We start from the raw sequence: 19797 nt of genomic DNA, 5'->3' as shown, positions 1-19797 counted from the left end.
TGATTAATGGCCATACAAATAAACATGACTTGACATCTCAGGCCATGAAAATCCTTGCATATGGAAGGTTTAAAACCAGTTTAATCTAATCCGCCGTCACCTTCCCTCCTTTGCATTCACTCTCTAACTCCAATGTACCAGATCAAGTCAAGTCACAACAAAAGTAAATAAAATTACAATTTTCCTTATGTATATTTATTTATAATGTTATTAGAATACATGCTAATATACAACACATGAGTAGTATTTAGTAATACTATTTTTTGTTGTAATAATTTATCTGGAGTGCCAGGGGTTTGGAGCGAATTATCATAGGTTTTTAACTACCGCTGTACGGCAATTTCCCTTTGCGTTACCTCCCTCAGAACGAATTCCCATCGTATCCCAAGGGTCTACTGTTTATTTATAAAGAATTTCAACTGAATTATGTGTGATGCAAAAAAAAATTGAGACGAAACCGAAATACTCACTGAAATCTAAGATATAAAGGTCCGAATGATCCATCAGGTCGAACTCGTCGCCCATTCCTTGCTCGGGACACGGACTGTAAAATAAAAGGACATTTTAAGACAATGTGATCCCAAAAAAAAGGAAGAAATGAATTGTGGTCACACATCATTCAGCCGTTCTTATCACGGCCGGCTTGATTTAAGCCCACAGGAAGAGGAGCAGCGCGGCAAGACGGGCTGGCCTGAGTAGATAGGTGCTTATATCACGGCACATCTGTTTCCTGCCACGCACCCGAGCTGCTGCAAAAACAACCGGAACACGCTAGGTGGGTCCTTGACAAAAATTTGTCAGAGAAAAATGGGTACTCAGGTACAAAGACAGAGTAAGCCTGTATTACTGCAAATGATATTTGTCACTGAAATTTGTTGCAACTAAATCATTTGAATGTGTAATCTATATCTACATCTCTCTAAATTATATGATATATACCTATGTATACACAAACATTTAAAAAAAATGATGCAAGGATAAATGGTCTCGGATCAGATACACTAAGCACCTAAAAAGTTAAGTATTATACTATAGATGTTATCAGTCTTGGTACTCTTCTTTAATTGTTTGATTTAAATAACTAAGTACAATTTTGCATTAACAAATATTGGATTTTTTTTTTTATTATTTTTGTTATTAAAAAAAATATTGAATTAGTCCTGGATAAGTACGTTTTTTATTTTGTTCGATTAAATTTACTTTAACTACAAATAATTTATATAAAATATTGTAAGATTGGAGATATGGAAATACTTTGTTTTAGATATGTTTTAATCTTGGGATAAATATTGTTTTTCGTTTTCTTTAATAGTTATATCAAAATGATTTCAAGTACAAATTTGCATTTCTTTTGTTATAGAAATACTTGAAGATTGTTTATATTAGTCTTAGGATAGATTTTATACATGTTTTAATTGTTATGTTAAAATTACTTTAGGTAGAAATTGCCATTGAAAATTATTACTTTTGCTATTTCATGTTATAAAAATACTTTTTTTTTTTCTTCCCATTAGCTCAGGAGGTAGAGCGCTCGTCTTGGGATCAAGGGATCGGAGTTCGAATCCCGGCTCGGCCGTGTTACATGTCGAAGTGTCCTTGGGTAAGACACTGAACCCCTAATAACCCCGATAAGCAGGTTAGCGCCTTACATGGCTGCAAGGCCGCTATTGGGAAATGTGGAGCACATTGTAAAGCGCTTTGGTAAGTCATTGACTTGAAAAGCGCTATATAAATGCAGATCATTTCATTTCATAGTCATCGGATACATTTTGTGCATTTTTTAAAATGTTGGAGTTAAGAACACTTTCAGTACTGTTTTGCATGAACAACTATTAGGGTTTTTTTGGGACTTTTATGACTTCAGGTTCAAATTTGCATTAATACTTTTTCATTTTGGCTATATTTTGTCAATAAAAATACTGTCTTGGGCAAGTACAGCCTGGGGGCACCCATCCCTCTTGGGCAAGTACAGCCTGGGGGCACCCATCCCTCTCCAGGCCAAGAAATGTTTCCTCCCAGTTTTTAAACGGGGACCTTTCAGATGCTAGGCGGATGTTCTAAACACTGCACTACGGAACATTAAATTCTAACCACTTTAAGTAAAAACAAATCCTTAATTAAACATTTTTTTGTTTATAAAAATATTTTAAGTTGTTGAATTTGAAATACTTTAAGTACACATTTACATTATTATTGGAGATTATTTTTTTTTTGCAATAAAAAGATCTTTGTTGTATATTGTTTATTAGTCTTGGAATGAACTTCATGAAACACTAAAATCTTTTGTGCTGATTATTTTGTTTGGATAAAAGTTCTTAATAAGCTTTCTGTGTTTATTCTAAAAAAGGCTGCAAAGAAACATGATGTTATTATTAGATTAAGCTGTACATTTTTTTATTCAATAAACCAGAAAAAGCATTTTGTTGTAATGGTGAATAAAATTATGATTTGACATGATCAGTGTTAAATACTTGACATATTCTTCCCAATAAGTTTTTAAATTGACCTGTTTCTGTGGTTGACTAAGCCTATTCCAAACAAAATAGTAATAACATCATTGATTTTAGAAATGCATACTGGTAGCCCCTTGCGCTAATCAATACTTTAATAAAGAACTAGCTCTCAGCTTCAAATATGTTGGGGACCAAAATATATATATTAAAAAAATAAGTTATTTTGTTAATTGATTTGAATGCAAAAACAATAATTAAAAAATCTATATTGGAAAAAATAATGCAAAAATAGTCAACACTTGTTGATTTCATTTCTATGGTGCAATCCTTTACTCAAGCAAGCCGAGTGCATCCCTACTTGCGAGTTGATAAATTTGCTTGGGGACACCCCCCTCCCACTCCTTGGGCCCCCCGCCTCATCAATCTCTATTTCTGGAGTCTCCCTTCTGCAGCGTGTTCAGGATGTTGTAAGGGCTTTACCTTGCTAATCTTGCCCAAACAAACACGTTGCAGACTTGAAGCGGCCGGGAGAAGATCCCAGCACGAGCTCCTCCGTCCTCAGGACCAGCTGGGGAACTCATTACCTCCCATGCACCCCCGAAACGGGGAGGTGATCCGCTTCCCCCCCAAAAAAAACCCATCACCAAGAACTCGGGCATAGAACGGTTAAAATGTTAAATGGTCTGCATTTATATAGCGCAGTTCAAATCACCAAAAGCTTGCCCAAAATGCTTTACACTGTGCTTCACACTTACCCATTTACACACACACACACACACACACACACACACACACACACACACACACACACACACACACACACACACACACACACACACACACACACACACACACACACACACACACACACACACACACACACACACACACACACACACACACACACACACACACACACACACACACACACGACAGAAGCCATGCAATGTGCCTACCTGCTAACGAGTTGAAAAACAAATTGAGGTAATGGTTGAGAAACGTCATCAAGAAAATTCATAAATGATCATGGAAATAGAAAAGGCTTTCGTGATATCTATAAATATTGGATTGTATGCATAAAATTATTAAAGAAATAATTTATAAAATAAAGCAGAGGTGGGCAAACTACATCTTGAGGGCCACATTATTAATCTGGCTGTCCAAACAAAACTGGTCAAACTATTATGACAATAGTAAATAAATTGCAATTAAGAAAAGTTTGAAACGATAATTATTTTTCAGAAAATGGTGAAAGATCATGTTACAACCTTTTTCTTACGTTTTGGTTATGAATATCAAGTTGATGCCTGGCTAGAAAATTAGAAGAAAAAACAAAATATAAAGATCAGATCATTTTCAACTTGATATATTTATTGATTTTTGCGCCATTATTCAATACAATCAGATCATTGTGATTGGTTAACGTTTTCACGTAACCATTCGAGCAGAGATGACAGCTCACATTCCGACCGTCACCCAGTAGTCTTTACGGAAGCTGTAGCCGAGGGGTTATATAAAGTTGAATAAGTGAGAACGACGGCAAGAGAAGTAACTGGGCTATCTTGAGAAAACAAGGCAGCGCGGTAGCCGTCGACAAGTGATGGCCTTGGATGCCGATGCGTGAAAGAAAAAAAGGAGATAAGGAGAGCGACGAGAGGAATGACAAGTGTACTAGCGCCACTTTCTCGCATGCTCATGGACAATATTAGCTCGGGTGTGAAATTCAGCAGCACATTAATGCTTTATTGGTCTTTGTAAAAGTGGCCCCCTCCCCGGAAATAAAAGGGAAGGGGGTTGATGGAAGCGGGAAAGTCGCAGCGTTTGATTTTATGTGGCGTCCTGGAGTTTGACGGTCGTCTTTGTTACTCGATCGGCAAAGTAGCGCCTGGTGTGAAAGTGGTTTCCCTGACCCGGCAGCATCGGCGATTCCCGGTCAAAGGGAAGGCAATGATGCCCCCCGCAAAAGACAAAAAAAACAGTGGTTGCTATTTCAAACAACAGTGAGGGTGTTTAACCACCCTTTTTATGGCAAGGGCCAACGACCTTTTCAAAGCGAAAGCTATTTTTCCTAATTGAACAGAATTGTCTTTGTCGTTGATATCAACATTGTATACAACGAGATTAGACATGAAACACGAATCGAGACTTAAAAGAAAAAAAAAAAAGACTATCAGTATAAATAGGCAAAATATATGACAACGTAGTGCTTATAAAACTGGTTTAAGTTATAATAATAATGTAATGAAAAATAATAGTGCATTGTAACAATAGCGCAATAAAAAGAAGTGAAATAACAATTTAAAAACCCCAAAAAGTCACAAGATATGTTAACATTTTTGTGCAATCGTTTTGTTGGTGATACCAACAAATCTGTCTCTGAACTGGTTTGCCCTAGTTTTAAGGGACCTGGAGCAACCACCAGAAGGCAACAGGTCCAAAAGGTGGTGGCCGGGGCAGGAATATGCCTTTATAATGTTAGAGGAAAGAAATGGAGGCTGGCTGACTGAAAACATGCAGTAAGCAGCCAGGATATCAGCGAGCCTATGACAAAAACTATTCTGGCAACAAACACGAACCCAGCCGGGAGAAACTCGATGAATATGGCAGGCAAGCCAGCTAACTGACTGACTGCCAACAGGGGCTGACCTAGACCAAACCACACTGGAAGCCTCGCTAAAACGGATCTATCTGGACAATATCAGAGTAATTACAACACATGCGGCCAAAAACAAGAAAGGCTAAGTCACACATACCTAAAAAGGAGACAAAAGCAAAAAATGAAAGCACACGTACAAGACGGCAGGTAAACTTACCGCACCAAGTTCGAGATAATCAAACCACACGCCTCGGACAAAACGGTCAGAAGTCCCTCAGTGACACGGAAATAAGCACTATGCATTTGTTTACTACAATCGCCATCTGTCTTTTAACTGAGCGAGTCCATGTTTCGGTTCTCGTTGTCATCCGGCGACGTTACAGCTCTAGAGGATATGACATCAGACTGTCTACTTTGAAATGAATTCCTCAAGATTCATGGTACGCGGAATATTTTGCAACACATTTACATAAGTGTGGGGAGGAACACTACATAATACGATAATTATTTTTCAGAAAATGGTGAGAGATCATGTTACAACCTTTTTCTTACGTTTTGGTTATGAATATCAAGTTGATGCCTGGCTAGAAAATTAGAAAAAAAAAATATATATATAATGATCAGATCATTTTCAACTTGATATATTTATTGATTTTTGCGCAATTATTCAATACAATCAGACCATTGTGATTGGGTTAACGTTTTCACGTAACCATTCGAGCAGAGATGACAGCTCACATTCCGACCGTCACCCAGTAGTCTTTACGGAAGCTGTAGCCGAGGGGTTATATAAAGTTGAATAAGTGAGAACGAGAGAAGTAGCTTAAGATGTGCACACATTTACATAAGTGTGGGGAGGAACACTACATGTTCTGTGATAATGAAATTGTGAATGTATTTAATTGCTGTTAAAAGTGTCGATAAAACCTCATATTGTTGAAAAATGATACAATGAAATTGTGAATGTGTTTAACTGCTGTTAAAAATGTCGACAAAAATTGTTCAAACGTCATAGAAAGTGATATAACAAAATTGTGAATATGCTTAATTGCTGTTAAAAGTGTCGAGAAAAAATGTTCAAACCTCACATTGTTTATTTGCTGTTAAAAGTGTCAATAAATGTGTTCAAACCAAACCAAAAAGCCTAATTAAAACAAAATATTCTTTGGTAATTCCTTTAGGAGGATCCCTGGAGCTCTGCGCACTACGTTGCGGACCCTTGCTTTTTCTGTTCGGAAACTCACTATCCAATTGACTGACTCCGTGAATCTCTAAGGTTTTATTTTTTGCGTTCACAAACGAACAGTTCTCGTACAATTATAATGGTGTTGTTGGCCCCGGGTACAGCAACACCCCTTTTATGATATTTTACTTTTAAGATGGGGTTTTTTCAAACCCTATTTAAGCATTTTCTCCAGCATATGACAGCAAAACAAAATTATTTTGCAAGCCACTTACAAAAATCAAAACTGCTGCGTTAGTGCAAAGAACTGTTCGAGTTAAGTGCTTCATAGGTCTCCAAGACGTCTGTCTGCTATTAATCAAAGACATAAGATACTGGTCTTCTATTGGTTTGTGTAAGGCTGTCATGAAGATGCAATATGTTATTGGCTAAAGTCCTTACTACAATGTTCACTTCTTCTTTGTTCAATCATTTCAGAATCCCACGGAACAAACTGTAATATGTCTAGCTTTCAGTCCCAAGAATTGCAGTGATGCTTAAGGGGGAAGCAGAAACATAACCACCAAATACCCCACTTCACGTCAATTTCACTTTGTGATTCACACCTCACAACAGATTCATTTTGGGGGTCTACAGTACAGTGGAACCTCGGATTTCGAACGCCCCTCAGTTCGAACAAATCGAAGTCAGACCGAAAATTTCCAGAAATTCTTGCTTCGCTGTTTGGTCAAAAAATCGGAGTAAGAACGCCGGTAATGCGTACGCTAGGGTGCCATGCTGAGCGGCGTACGGGTGTAGATGGCTCTTTTCGTGACCAACTGTTATCACGTGCGGACGTGCTTCGTTTTGCTTTCACTTTTAATATAGGTGTAGATACCCGCCCTACAGTGGGACAGCTTTCTTCACCGGACAGTCACGTCGAGAATGCCCTGGGGCATGGCAGTGAAAGCAAAGCTTTTTTTCTCGGCAATGAGAGAGAGCACTGTGTTTTAGCATTTAGAATTTCCCTGCGGGGTATCTATCCATCTATCTAATTATGCCTCCGAAGAAAGTCAGTGCAAGCAGCAAAGTTGCTACAGGTGAATAAAGAAAACTAGTGCGTACAACTATTGCATTTAAGAAAGAAATAATAGCAAAATATGAAGGAGGTGTGCGAGTGTCTGATCTTGCCTGCGCCTTCTGCTGACCACCACAAAGGTAAGAAATCCTGTTCATAATTCTTTTCTTTATCCTTTTTATTTTTACGCGTTCATGTTAGCGTAATCTTTCGTACGGAGATTACGATAACGCGAACGTACGATTAGCCTGGGTTAGCTTTATGTTTCCGTTAAACATTTAAGGTAAACATTCAGGGTGTAGGAACGGATTAAAACGATTTACATTATTTTTAATGGGAAAAATGATTTTGGTGATCGAACAAATCGGTTTTCGAACAGGTTTCTGGAATGGATTATGGTCGAGAACAGAGGTTCCACTGTAGTCCAAAATGAGAATCTAAGTGCTAACTAACACCAACGAGAAAGGAAAGTGTGCTTCAAGTGGTTTGATTGGCGATATCCTCATTCTTGGACTGATACGATCTGCATCCTGCACTTTTCCTTTGTTGCACACTATTGAACTTTGCTCCTTCAGGACCATCTACACACAGGAACTCATCAAACGCTACAACTTCCTGTAAAATGCCTTATCAGGGGGCAGCAGACACAGATGCAAAATTAATCCAATCTACAGCAGGGGTGTTCATGATTTTAGCATGTGAGCAACTTTTAAAATCAACAAATTCATAATGATCAAATCCCAAGAAAAATATACTCTTGATCTACAAAGCAAGCTCAGTTTTGCAGTTTTTAATACTTGGGACCTGGGTCGGGTCACATTTTTTTCGAATTTAACCTCTGCTTCATGTACAGCAAGGGGTGCTCACACTTTTTCAGCATGCGAGCTACATACTAAACAACCAACTCAAAATGATCTACCCTCAAACAAGAATTTAAAACACATTATTTTTTACACTACTGCATGGATGCTTACACTTTACGCATGCGTGCTACTTACAAAATAATGTCAAAATGCTTTATTGACTCAAAAAAGCACTTTTTATAACCATTTTATACATATTATACTTTTAATATTTGACGAACCAGATTAAAACGCTTGACAGGCCGCATGTGGCCCGAGAGCCATGGTTAGCCCACCCCTGTTATAAGCCAAGGGCCAAGATCCCTTTTGTAAATCTTCACACCATTTTCTAGTTGTTTTCCCAACTTAAGCTCAAGTGGGACCACATAGCAGGTAATCTCACCGCTAGCCAAAACATCCCGGCAGAAAACCTCTCGTTAATGCCACCCAAACCTTGGCCACGATATTTAATGCGGGGATCGTGAACGTACGAAGGTTTTCTCTCCCGTTCGATGATCTTGTTTTGCCGTTCAGGAGGTCAAATGCTCTGGTGCCTCGGTATCACCTCTAATACCATTTGGCACCTTATCAATGGCTGCTGTTAGGAAAGTCCAGCTGGCTGCAGTGGAGCTTATCACCGTTGAACCTGATAGTTCACTTTTTAGACTAAACACTGCATGGGGTTGGGTTGACGTGGTCCTTTTTTGCGTTCAACTATTTTATATAATGTTAATGAGAAGCTTGCAAAAGTAATATAGGATTTGTTTTTTATTTTTCATCGTCCTCTGCAGGTGCATCCAATATAAGCCTGCAACATTTAGTCGATAATATAGTCTACGACAGAACTCATCGTCCACAATTGTCGCCAGACACGTTTTTTTAACAGAGTGAGTCGTCTCTAAAGGATTATAATCCCTGCGGAGAGTCGCGTATGTGCAAAAGCGTCTCAAATACATACAGTTTATGGCAATGTCAAAATTACGTATGCGTACCAAAACTTCTGAAGTGTTGGAGCATTTTAGCCTGGATACATTGAATAAAAAGAATACTTGAAAAAGACCTTGCGTATCATAGCAGTAGCTCAGTGACGCACGAACATTTAATAAATAACGTTGGACAGTTGCACAAAACTGTAAGATTCAAGTAGCATTCAAGCCAATTCACATTGTTCATATAATGTGTATAAAAGAGAGCATGAGGGCTATGCTTGACTGTGCCTGACAAAAGTATTTAAAAAAAAATTGCATAGAGTAGTGTAGAACTAACAAAGGTACTTATAACACTAAAAATGACCATCATTATTCGTCAGTGACGAATCTGCAGTGTGTTTAATAAAAGATACATTCTAATTCTAACCATTTTTTGTGTGTTTATTATCATTTCCCACAAAATTAATTCAACATTATGCTAAATTTAAGAGAAAAAAAAATACTATTGTCCTTCTACAAAACCACAGTGATAAGCATTCTCTGTATTCACCGTATAGTATGCAAGGAGCAAGGCAGCGGATAGGGAAAAACAGAGGGTAATCAACACAGCCCAAAAGATCATCGTCTGCTCTCGGCCCAGTCTAAAAGACATTGCCGACTTGCAATACCTTAGCGAAGCCATTAGCGTTATAAATGTCCATTCCTACTCTGGCCACCACCTCGTTGACCTGTTGCCCTCTGGTAAGCGCTATAGGTCTTTCATAACTAGGACGAGCAGGCTCGGAGACAGCTTCTTCCCCAAGGGTCATGAAAACCCTAAACGGATGCGCAAAACTGTGAAAACATCAATTCGGGGTTTATTGTTTTGTTGTTGCCAAATGAATCTGAAAATATATCTTTCGTTTTTTTGTAATTTGCAGATGCTAAATGTTATTGCATTTATTTTCATTGCATGATTGCTATCATGACCCATTCTTCATTTGATTATTATTATAACTAAGGCCAGTTATTATAAGCACTATGTTGTCATTATCATTTTTTTAGCCTATTCATCCTTAGAGTCTTTTCCAGTCAGTCTTTATATTCCGTTTTACCTACAGATTAAGTTAAATTCAAGAGCTTTTAATGCCTTTTGAAATTCAATTCAAGACGTTCAAAACAATTGGATTAAAAAAAAGGCAATTTTAAACAAATGAATATTGTATTATACATTTTGGTCCAGTGGAAAACTCCATCTGAAAAGGATAGAACTCTCCAACATTTTCATGGAGAACAAATAAAAAGGATCTTTACAGTACATTGTGGATTCTCAGTCAAAACTAGCAAGTTACAACTAATTCCTGAAGCATTTTTAATCATGATGCACGAAACCTTACTTTTTATTAACCAAATATTTTTATTTCAAATGGATATAAATGTTATTAATGTGTTTACATTTTAAGACTTTCAAAAATTTGATTTTCATGCCAATGAAGGCCTTATTTTTTAGAATAATGAATAGAATGCCTTTTTAGACTTTTCAAGGGTACCCTGATATCAATGACAATGAAAAAAATTCTCATTCCTTGACTAATGGTTTCACTAGTCTGTCACTAGTTGACTATTATAATACTCGTTGGTCGCAGCCCTAATTTTACGCATTATTGTTCCAAGACACGATGCCGAGACGCCCGGCTCCGCTCAAAGACGATTATCAACTCTTGGGTTATACACGTTGTCGTCGGTGTCAAAGGCTAACGTGCAGAAGTTTCCCTTTTAGGAATTGTCAAACAGCGCCGTGACCTCAGATGGATTCGGGGCATCTCGCGCGTGCGGCACGGTAACAGAGTGATTTACCCTTCAAAGACGCCAGCGTGCTAGTATTTCATCTCCATCTTAACCCTCCTTAACCCAACAACGGCTTGTATACATGATGCTGACACGAGGGTGAGCCCTCCGCGGCAGCTCAAATAAACAAGCCGCGTAGGCCACACTATGTCATGTCGCTCGCATCCGATGACACGCCGGATTGATTTGCTGTCTTTGCGCCGGTAGGATGAGATTTTAGAACCTAGCGGAATGAGTGATACCGCGTCGAGGCAAAATGAACGTAACTCTCGGGTCTCGTCGGGCCCTGGTAGCTCGCGGGTTCGTTTGTCTCACGTCTGATCCTGTTTCATAAATGTACATGTAAAGATGAGTATGCCAGGTTTTATGGACTGTAGCGTTGCTAGAGAGTAAGGAGGAGAAGCTAATGAATAATGGGTCAGTGTTTCCCATACCCAGTGTTCTCGTTTGCCCGCGTCCCTGCGTCCTAGACGCATCATTTTTGCTGAAGACACGTTGTGTCAAATCAACGTGCATCTTCAGGACGCAACTATTTCGACAAAAAATTGTCATTATTACCCGGTTCATTTTTTTAACAAAGATTTACCGCACTCGAAACTTTGTCAGGCAGATCCGCCATTGTTGTTTTGGTCTCGCGGTTCGAGTTTTTGTCTGCACGCTAATCTCAGATAACGAGATCTCGTTGCTTCGAGATTACGTCATTGTTGTGGTGCTTGTCATCGAGGGAAGGTGAAAATCAACACAAAATAGGTAATTTCTTCAGTGTCAGTAATAAGTCGAAACATAATGCAGAAAGTGATAAACACGGCAATAATACCGGCTTGAAAAAACTGCGGAGAAATTCTTCAGAAGATCGCGGAGGCAGGAAAACACGTGTGTTGAAGTGAACGATTCGACGAAAGAAAATAAAAGAATACTCCTAGCAAGAAAAGGACTTTTCTGCCAATATGGACTAAATTATATTCCTGGTGACGCTATGAGGAGGATGATAATGGATTGGACCTTGAGAAGGCATTACAACTGTGGCGGGACAGCAAACCACGAAGAATATATGAACTGCAAAATCAGAAGTGATAACTTGCTTTGTATTACCAATTAACTGTGATGATTAAAACTGCATGAATATATAGATTAATATTTCAGCAATATTATTTTGTATAATGTACAATATTGTGAACTGAAAAATCTTAAGTGATAACTGCTTTGTGTTACCAATAGACCCATATATTCTTTTATTATTTATATTTCTTATTACATAAATATGGGACAGCAGGGCGGCGCAGTGGTTAGCGCGTGTGCCGCACAGTTCTCAAGTCATGAGATCAAACCTCCGTGTGGAGTGTGCATGTTCTCCCTGTGCTTGCTTGGGTTTCCTCCGGGCACTCCGGTTTCCTCCCACATTCCAAAGAAACATGCATGTTAGGTTAATTGGCCTAACCAAATTGTCCCTAGGTGAGAATGAGTGAGCGAATTGTCCGTCCCTGTGTGCCCAGCGACTGTCTGGCAAGCAGTTGAGGGTGTCCCCTGCCCACTGCCCTAAGATAGCTGGGATAGGCTCCAGCACCCCCGCGACCTTACTGAGGATAAATGGTGCAGATAATGGATGGATGGATGGATGGATAGATCATATAAATAGTGTTTATTTTAGGGTCCGTGCACCTTTTTCATGCCAACCGTAGTCCCAGAATGTTGCACTATCTATGGAGTTACAACTGGGAAGAGACGGTGAACGGTGCATTCGCAATGATCGCAGCAAGGCTTCAGGGCTAGGACCTTAGCTTTGCCTTTTGGCTGAGAGTAAGTGTCCCGGCTCCTAGGCTTTGTAGCGTATTATGAACTGACCGATAACGGATAATGGATAATGAATAACGAAGATAGAACAATAACCCTTAAAAACCCCCTTTTTCATGGCCCAATTTAAGCACCTTTTAAGCACTTTCACGTCCAATTAGTCAATTTTTCTAGTACTTTCAAAGGAAGAAATCCATCACCGGTCAAAGGAATATTTTTGTTGTTGCTGTTTGATGACTAAAGTTACCACCTTGCTGCTGGTACATAGTTTGTGCTATTTCCAGCTGTTACTATCTATAACAGGGGTCGGGAACCTTTTTGACCCGAAGAGCCATAAAAGCAAAAAATGTTTTAATAAGAAATTGAGAGAGCCACATCATATATTTTCAGACAAAATTGAAAAAAAAAAACTGCCAAACATGCTCTCTAGACAAGAGCTAATTCTTCAGCACATTTTATTTCACTGTGTGTCATTTGATGATTTCATCAAATGTATGAAATGATAATAATGCCAAATCCTGTGTCCCAAATCAATGTAAATATGCCATTTACAATTTGTCTTCCACCTTAAGTTAAGAGTGTTGAGGCAATTTCTTTCCATGAAATTTGTCCTTAATAACGGTTTCAAAACAATGTGCATGCAAAGTTCTTTTGTAAAAATGTAACAAATTACTGGAAACGGTAAGCAAATCGTCATATTCCCTTTCGGTGTAGACTGCACTGAGCGAGAGAAATGAAGGAAGTGCCTTGCACTGTGTGCAGGTATCCGCCCACCTGCACTGCTCACCCAATCAAAGTCGTTTGCGAGCGATTTTATTTATCAGTTTAAATGGTTTCTTATCAAACTTCTGCATTAAGTTTGCTTCGGCTTTATATGGACCAAAATCGGGATGAAATCACTTGACTTTGGAACGCCACAGAGAGTTGTCTAATAGTTACATTTTATTTCGGAGCCATATGTACTCATGAAAAGAGCCATTTATGGCTCCCGAGCCATAGGTTCCCTACCCCTGATCTATAACCTACAATCTTTTTGTGTCAATAGGCTGCTATAAACGGACATGAATTCTGTATCAACAATGTTTGCAAAGCTTGGCTAAGTAACACTTGATTACGAACACTGAAAGGGCTCTATGGGTAACTGGTGATGGGTAATAATTGAGTTCAATACAGACGACAAAATAGAAATAATTGTATGTATAAATGTAAAGTACGGTATGTATAAAAAGCAGAAAAATGAGCCAAATTAAGATTCATTTTAACAATAAGGATGAGTGAATTTAATTTTCCAATCTAAAAGACTGCTGATCTTTTGCTTTTTGTTATACGTGTCTGTGTCGGAATTGGTTAAAATACAATTGTAAATAGTTTTTTGTGTGCATTTTATCTTTTACTTGTAGCACTGAAGAGTTAATGTTTTCAATTGTTTTTATTGTTTTGTATTTTCAGGGATTTCCATCTTCTCAGTGAGCTGAGCCAAAAGAGCCAGTTTTCCAAATGAAGATGTCCCCTTGGGTGTGACCAGTAGGGGGCGGTGACGCTTCACATGACAACGCCATTATGACACGCCACCAGAGCAGGCGCTTTTGCGTCATTTTCACACACTTTTTAGGTTTTATTTTCTTCATTTATTGCTTGGCCTATACAGTTAGACTGCCAGGAAACATGGCAATGGCAACAATTTCCAGCATTCTCCAGACCTTAAAAACGCAACATTAAAATTCAAGCATTTTCAAAGATTTCAAGCACCCGTGCGAACCCTTAATGCAGCTATTGTTCATGCTGCCATTTGCGTTAGCGGCTAAATCATTTTAGACAAACGAAGCATAATCAACCTGTGGTAATTTGTCAATAACAGGCACAATTTACTGACACTAAGAAACTTATCAGCTAGCCCCGAGGTGCTTTCTCAAAATTGATTTACTGCCTTCAGTAGAAGAGATTTTATAAGGTACCTATGTAAGAGCTACCACACATATTAATGGAACATATGTCTATGCTATTCAACAAAAATCGAAGACGAGCTTGCCTGCCCCCTAATGGTAATTAATGCTAATGAAGCTATTGTTCTTCACACTGCCACTCGCGTTGGCGGATAGTAATGCTTGCTGTATACATTAATTTAAGCATACTTAACCTATGCCAAGTTCTCATTAATAGTAGAATTTTCTGGCGCTGAGAAACTGCTAGCCCTAAAGTGCATCGCTTTCTTGTCGCACATGTCAAATAACGTGTCTAATTGATTTTTTGTCTTTACACGTAGATTATATTTTGTAACTACTAAAAGGAAATATTTCTGGAATAAATGTAACCCACTGTTAATGCTATTCAACAAAAGAAGAGGAAGAACTAGGCGTTAATGCAAGCTAATGGAACTATAATTGTTCATATTGCCACATGCATTGGTGGCTAATGGTGCTTGCAGTTTATTCTTTTATTTTTAACAAACCAAATATATATAATCGGTGTTAATTTGTCAAAAACATTAGCGATAATTATTAGTCCTAATAAATTCAAACTTGAGGTGCATTTAAATGAAGTCAGGCAATTTCAAACTCAAGACAGAAAATGCCTTTTAATGTTTTACGTTAAATATTGCAAGTATATGAAAATATATAAAACTGAACACTGTTATGTTTTTATATATAAATGTAGTCACTTTATCTCTACGATACCTAATCTAGGGTTGGACAATATGGCAAAAATATGAGATTTTTTTCACAAGGATATTACAATCCTGATTTTATGACAATTTAGTCAGCACATTTCTGACCATTTTACTTTCATGTTTTAAAAAAAACTTCTGTTCAGTATATATAGGACACAATATTCACAAGTTTACAGTCAAGGTGTCACACCAACAGATCTCTTTTTAGTTGTAAATTGCTAAATAATCATTCATATGGACGCTCATTAAACAATATATGTCCTTTGTTGAGACACTTTATGAGAAAAAGCTACAGAACAAACTTTTACCCAAAAGCCATAGCAAAGCATCTAGAGCAATGCACTTTCTCCTCGCCCAGCAGAGTCTGCAGTGACGGTAAATACGTCGGTATTTTGCAGTATTTATTGACATTTTAACAAAATAACTTTTCTTGCACCTCGTTTTTAAACCATTTTTTAGGACAAAAAATGGCAGTCAAAATAAGCCCCAACACTAAGTAACTGCAGGAGAGACACACATTTTAAGTGGTATATTTATATTGATATGGGACACAGGCTCGGGCATAATCAATATTTCATAGATTTTATGAAATCTTTAAACAAAAGACAGTGAAAGAATTTGTGCTGGAGAATTAGCTTTTGTCTGGAGAGAGGGTTTGGCGGTGTTGCTGAAATATGTCCCAATTAAGCACGTCTCTCTCCAACCCCCCAAAAAAATCCCAATATTTCGCTTTTATGGCCTTTTGGGTTAAAAAAAGTTCCTGACCCCTGTGCTTAACTATATCGAGTTAACTACTTAAGTAATGCTAGCAGCTAAAGTGAAGCTAGCCATCAAAGCAATGATCTTTACAAATGTGGCTAGCGGGTCAGCAACAATCGGCCCTTTGCACTAACAGTGGATACTAAGCACTTTTTCAAAAATGATTGATAATGGGAAATGATAAGGTTTCTGTAGGAAAAAAAACATTTCACAAACATTCTTAATGTTTTCTGATGAATATAGATATATACAGTATGAGTACCGCTTAAAATTATTGGCCGCTCCTAACATATGTTACATATTTTTTTGTCCAATATGGCTCTTTCAAAATTTGGGTTGAAATAAATAAAACATGAAATAAATCAAGGGCAGTGACTTCCAGACCAGGAAAAAACGATCTAGCTATCTTTCAATTTATTTTAGATCATTATCTTGTTTACATCATTCACAATCCAATATCAACATAATTCACATTCCTAACCTGGTCAACAATCCGTTTTCTACTGTCAATTCTACTTGAAACAAGTTGCAACTTTTAGCAATATTTACCGGAGAAATACGTGCAACAAACAGAAAATTATAGTAAAAAAAGAGTTTCCAATGTTGTGAATATGTGTGGATAGCTATAAGAGGTTGAAAAAGCAGTTGTTCACAATTCAATAATGAATAGATTATATGTATGGAAATTGACTTTGCACCTTTACAAGGAAATTTTCGACTCAAGTCTCGGAATTTGAGATTTACGCGTATTTAGCGACTAATCTAGGGAGTCTGCAGTAGTTGGTGTCTCTTAATCCGGTTTGCAGCCAGTGCTCAGGAGGGGGCGCAGATATGTGGGTAAGACGAGGTGAGACACTGAAGATTAAGGAAGAAAAAAATGGACGGGACTCTTTGCCATTGGTGATAAGCGATGGCTTGTTGAAAAGTTCCTTAAGTGTTTCTCAACAGCGCATGGGACCTGCTGCAAATGTGATTTGGGTGCATCAATAGAAAGGAGACTTAAAATTGGGGATGCACTAAAATGAAAATTTGGGTTTGAAACCATCTATCTATCCTGGTCATATCCCTCGAGAGGGGTGACCGACAGCAAGACAAACACATAAAAAAAAAAAAGAAAAAAAAAAGGGGGAAATAAAAAGGGTCAGGACAGCTTTCACTGGTTTACCCCTGCCTCATCATATAGGTGCCCCACCCATCCCTTAGAACGCGTCCAACATCCCACTATCCTTTCACAACACCTCTCAACTCATTCCTATCACCAACAAGAGCTCTAGCTTCCACTAGATTTCGACCGTTTTCCTGGAGTGCGCTCATAACACCATCCATCCACGTCAATCGCGGCCTTCCTCTTGGTCTCCTTCCATTTACTTCTGCTTCAACATTCGCTCCTCATCCATCCAAACCAACCAAGTACTCTCTTATCCACACGCTTGCTCAGTTCAACTACTACTCCAGTTCTGTCTCTCACAATTTCATTTCTCTATCTATCCAATCTTGTCACTCCTAACATACTCCTCAAACACTTCATTTTAAAAACATTTAGACCAGACCAAGGACCAGACCAATGTTTTTGGTCTGAAACTGAAAACGGAAAATGTGAAACACTTGGCAGAAAGCTGAAAAAAGAATACATAAAAATGTATTTAAATAAGGCACAAAATCCAATTACTGTATTTTCCGCACTATAAGGCGCACCTAAAAGTCTTAATTTTTTTCAAAAGCTGACCATGCGCCTTATAATACAGTGCGCCTTATATATGGCTCAATATTAAATTCGCAAGGTCTCGCAACTTACGCAACAGCCGCCGACACGATTTCCCCCCGAACGTGGAGTAGTCCGCGGTGTATGCTGGGATTTATATACCGGCGTTTCATTGGCTAACCAATGTGTCAATCATCATTTGAATCGATTGCTATTGGCTAAAGTCATTCGGAGCCTCGGATTGGCTAGAGAGCCAAAACAAACCCTGCAATTGGCCGAAAAAGATGTGTCAATCATCCGTTAAATCGATCGCTATTGGCTGAAGTTATTCGGAGCCTTGGATACGCTAGAGGGCCAAAACAAACCTTGCAATTGGCCGAAAAAGATGACCTAATAGCAAGCTTGCTAAAGTACGCCATAAAGAAACATGTTTCATTAGTCTGTATTTGTAAATATTTTACTCTCCTGGATTTACTACACTCACGGTTGTAAGAAGACCATGATTGCGTGTCATTATTGAACGTGAGAACTTAGGTGAGTTATGCGGCTTTATATTTTCCCGGTATCTTGTTTTAGAACAATCTTGATGTTGCTGTGATGAGTTGAGTGAATTAAACTCAATTCCAAGTGTTTATTGTCATATGCACAGTAAAGTTGCGAGCGAAAAAGAAAATAGAAACTAAGGAATGGTTGGCATTTCTTGAATCCCAAGACTTTAACCTTCCGAATGATATTTGAAACGATGCATTTGAGTGACATCGTACGGACACCGCATCCGCACGTGTCTACGACACGTATTTGCTTCTTTGCAAGCTTTGGGAATGTTAAGGGGGTAATCAGTTTGACTGAATCATCTGACTGTTTTGTCGACGTTCCCATTGTAGTGCCTTATAATCCGGTGCGCCTTATCTATGGAAGATATAGGACCAAAAACTATTTTTGAGGGGTGCGCCCTATAACCCAGTGCGCCCTATAGTGCGGAAAATACGGTATACATAACTGACAGACATATTACTCGATTCTTGTTGTCTTTCGCCCTTTAAAATACCCCCACTGAAGAAAAAGAATGTAATTCTAAGTCGATTATAAAATTCTCCTAAAACAAAAAAGACAAGAGTTTAAAAAAAACCCAGTCAGCTGAACAAAATGATAATTAAAACTGTTGAGAGATTAAAAATGCAATTTACACAAACAAGTTCATTCCACATTTCATAAAGTGGGACGTGGTAATGAAAAATAAATAGCTCGTAGCTGCTAGACTGCACAATTTCACTCTCCTCTTGTTTAAAGTATTTATTTGGGGGGGGCACTTAAGCTTTTTAACGACAGGAGAGCAAACAGGAGGGAACTGATGATGATGCAACAAACGAGTCACACTCGCATATTTGTCTTAGTAAATTAACAGTAGATCAAACTCTCCCTGCTTGTAGATTAGCACCACTGAATTGACTTCAGGACGGACTGAATGTCAGACACAAAGTACGTGTTTACAGATTTAAACAGCTATATTTTATTAAGTAAGCTGCGCAGCGTCAGCATGTGAATAATTCAGATCCGCTGTAAATGTCTGAATATGTAAATAAAAAAAGCACACTTCTAGCTAATTTCTATCGAAAGTTGTGATTTTTTTTTTAAACATATACAAATCAAATGGTTCTTCCTGCTGCTAGAGGGCGGTAAAGGTGTAAAAGTGCCGACTACCAGCCTGGCTTCATGTTAAAAACAATATGAAGTATTTTCTCAGCTTCAGTAGGTTCATCCTAGTGCTTTTATCTGATGTAATTGCTCATTCAATGCTATTTTTCTTTTTATTTTATTTAAAGCATTATGACAATTGAGACAAGCATATTTTTATTCTTTGTTCCCATTGAATTTGTTTATGTCTGTGAGGTTTCTGGCGAGTTGGCTCGGATGTAAAGCTGCTTAAACAAATTGTAAACATATCCGATGCCAAACATCCATTTTTTGTGAATGAATGTGCTGTGCTTAG

The 19797-nt window shown here is 38.2% G+C and overlaps 1 protein-coding gene across 1 annotated transcript in view; it reads right to left on the bottom strand.

Annotated features, from left to right (window-relative positions):
* klhdc3 (kelch domain containing 3) overlaps positions 1-19797 on the bottom strand; it is a 44160-nt gene that overhangs the window by 6898 nt on the left and 17465 nt on the right. Inside the window, exon 9 of the mRNA XM_088350667.1 lies at positions 471-544. Coding sequence (XP_088206793.1) covers positions 471-544 — 74 coding nt within the window. The remainder of the gene's footprint in view (positions 1-470; positions 545-19797) is intronic.

The sequence above is a fragment of the Urocampus carinirostris genome, chromosome 13 (assembly GCF_059441175.1).
Source record: "Urocampus carinirostris isolate Australia breed hairy pipefish chromosome 13, RoL_Ucar_1.0, whole genome shotgun sequence".
Taxonomy (NCBI): Eukaryota; Metazoa; Chordata; class Actinopteri; order Syngnathiformes; family Syngnathidae; genus Urocampus; species Urocampus carinirostris.
Note: the sequence above shows the minus strand (reverse complement) of the source record. Positions and strands in the feature narration are given on the sequence as shown.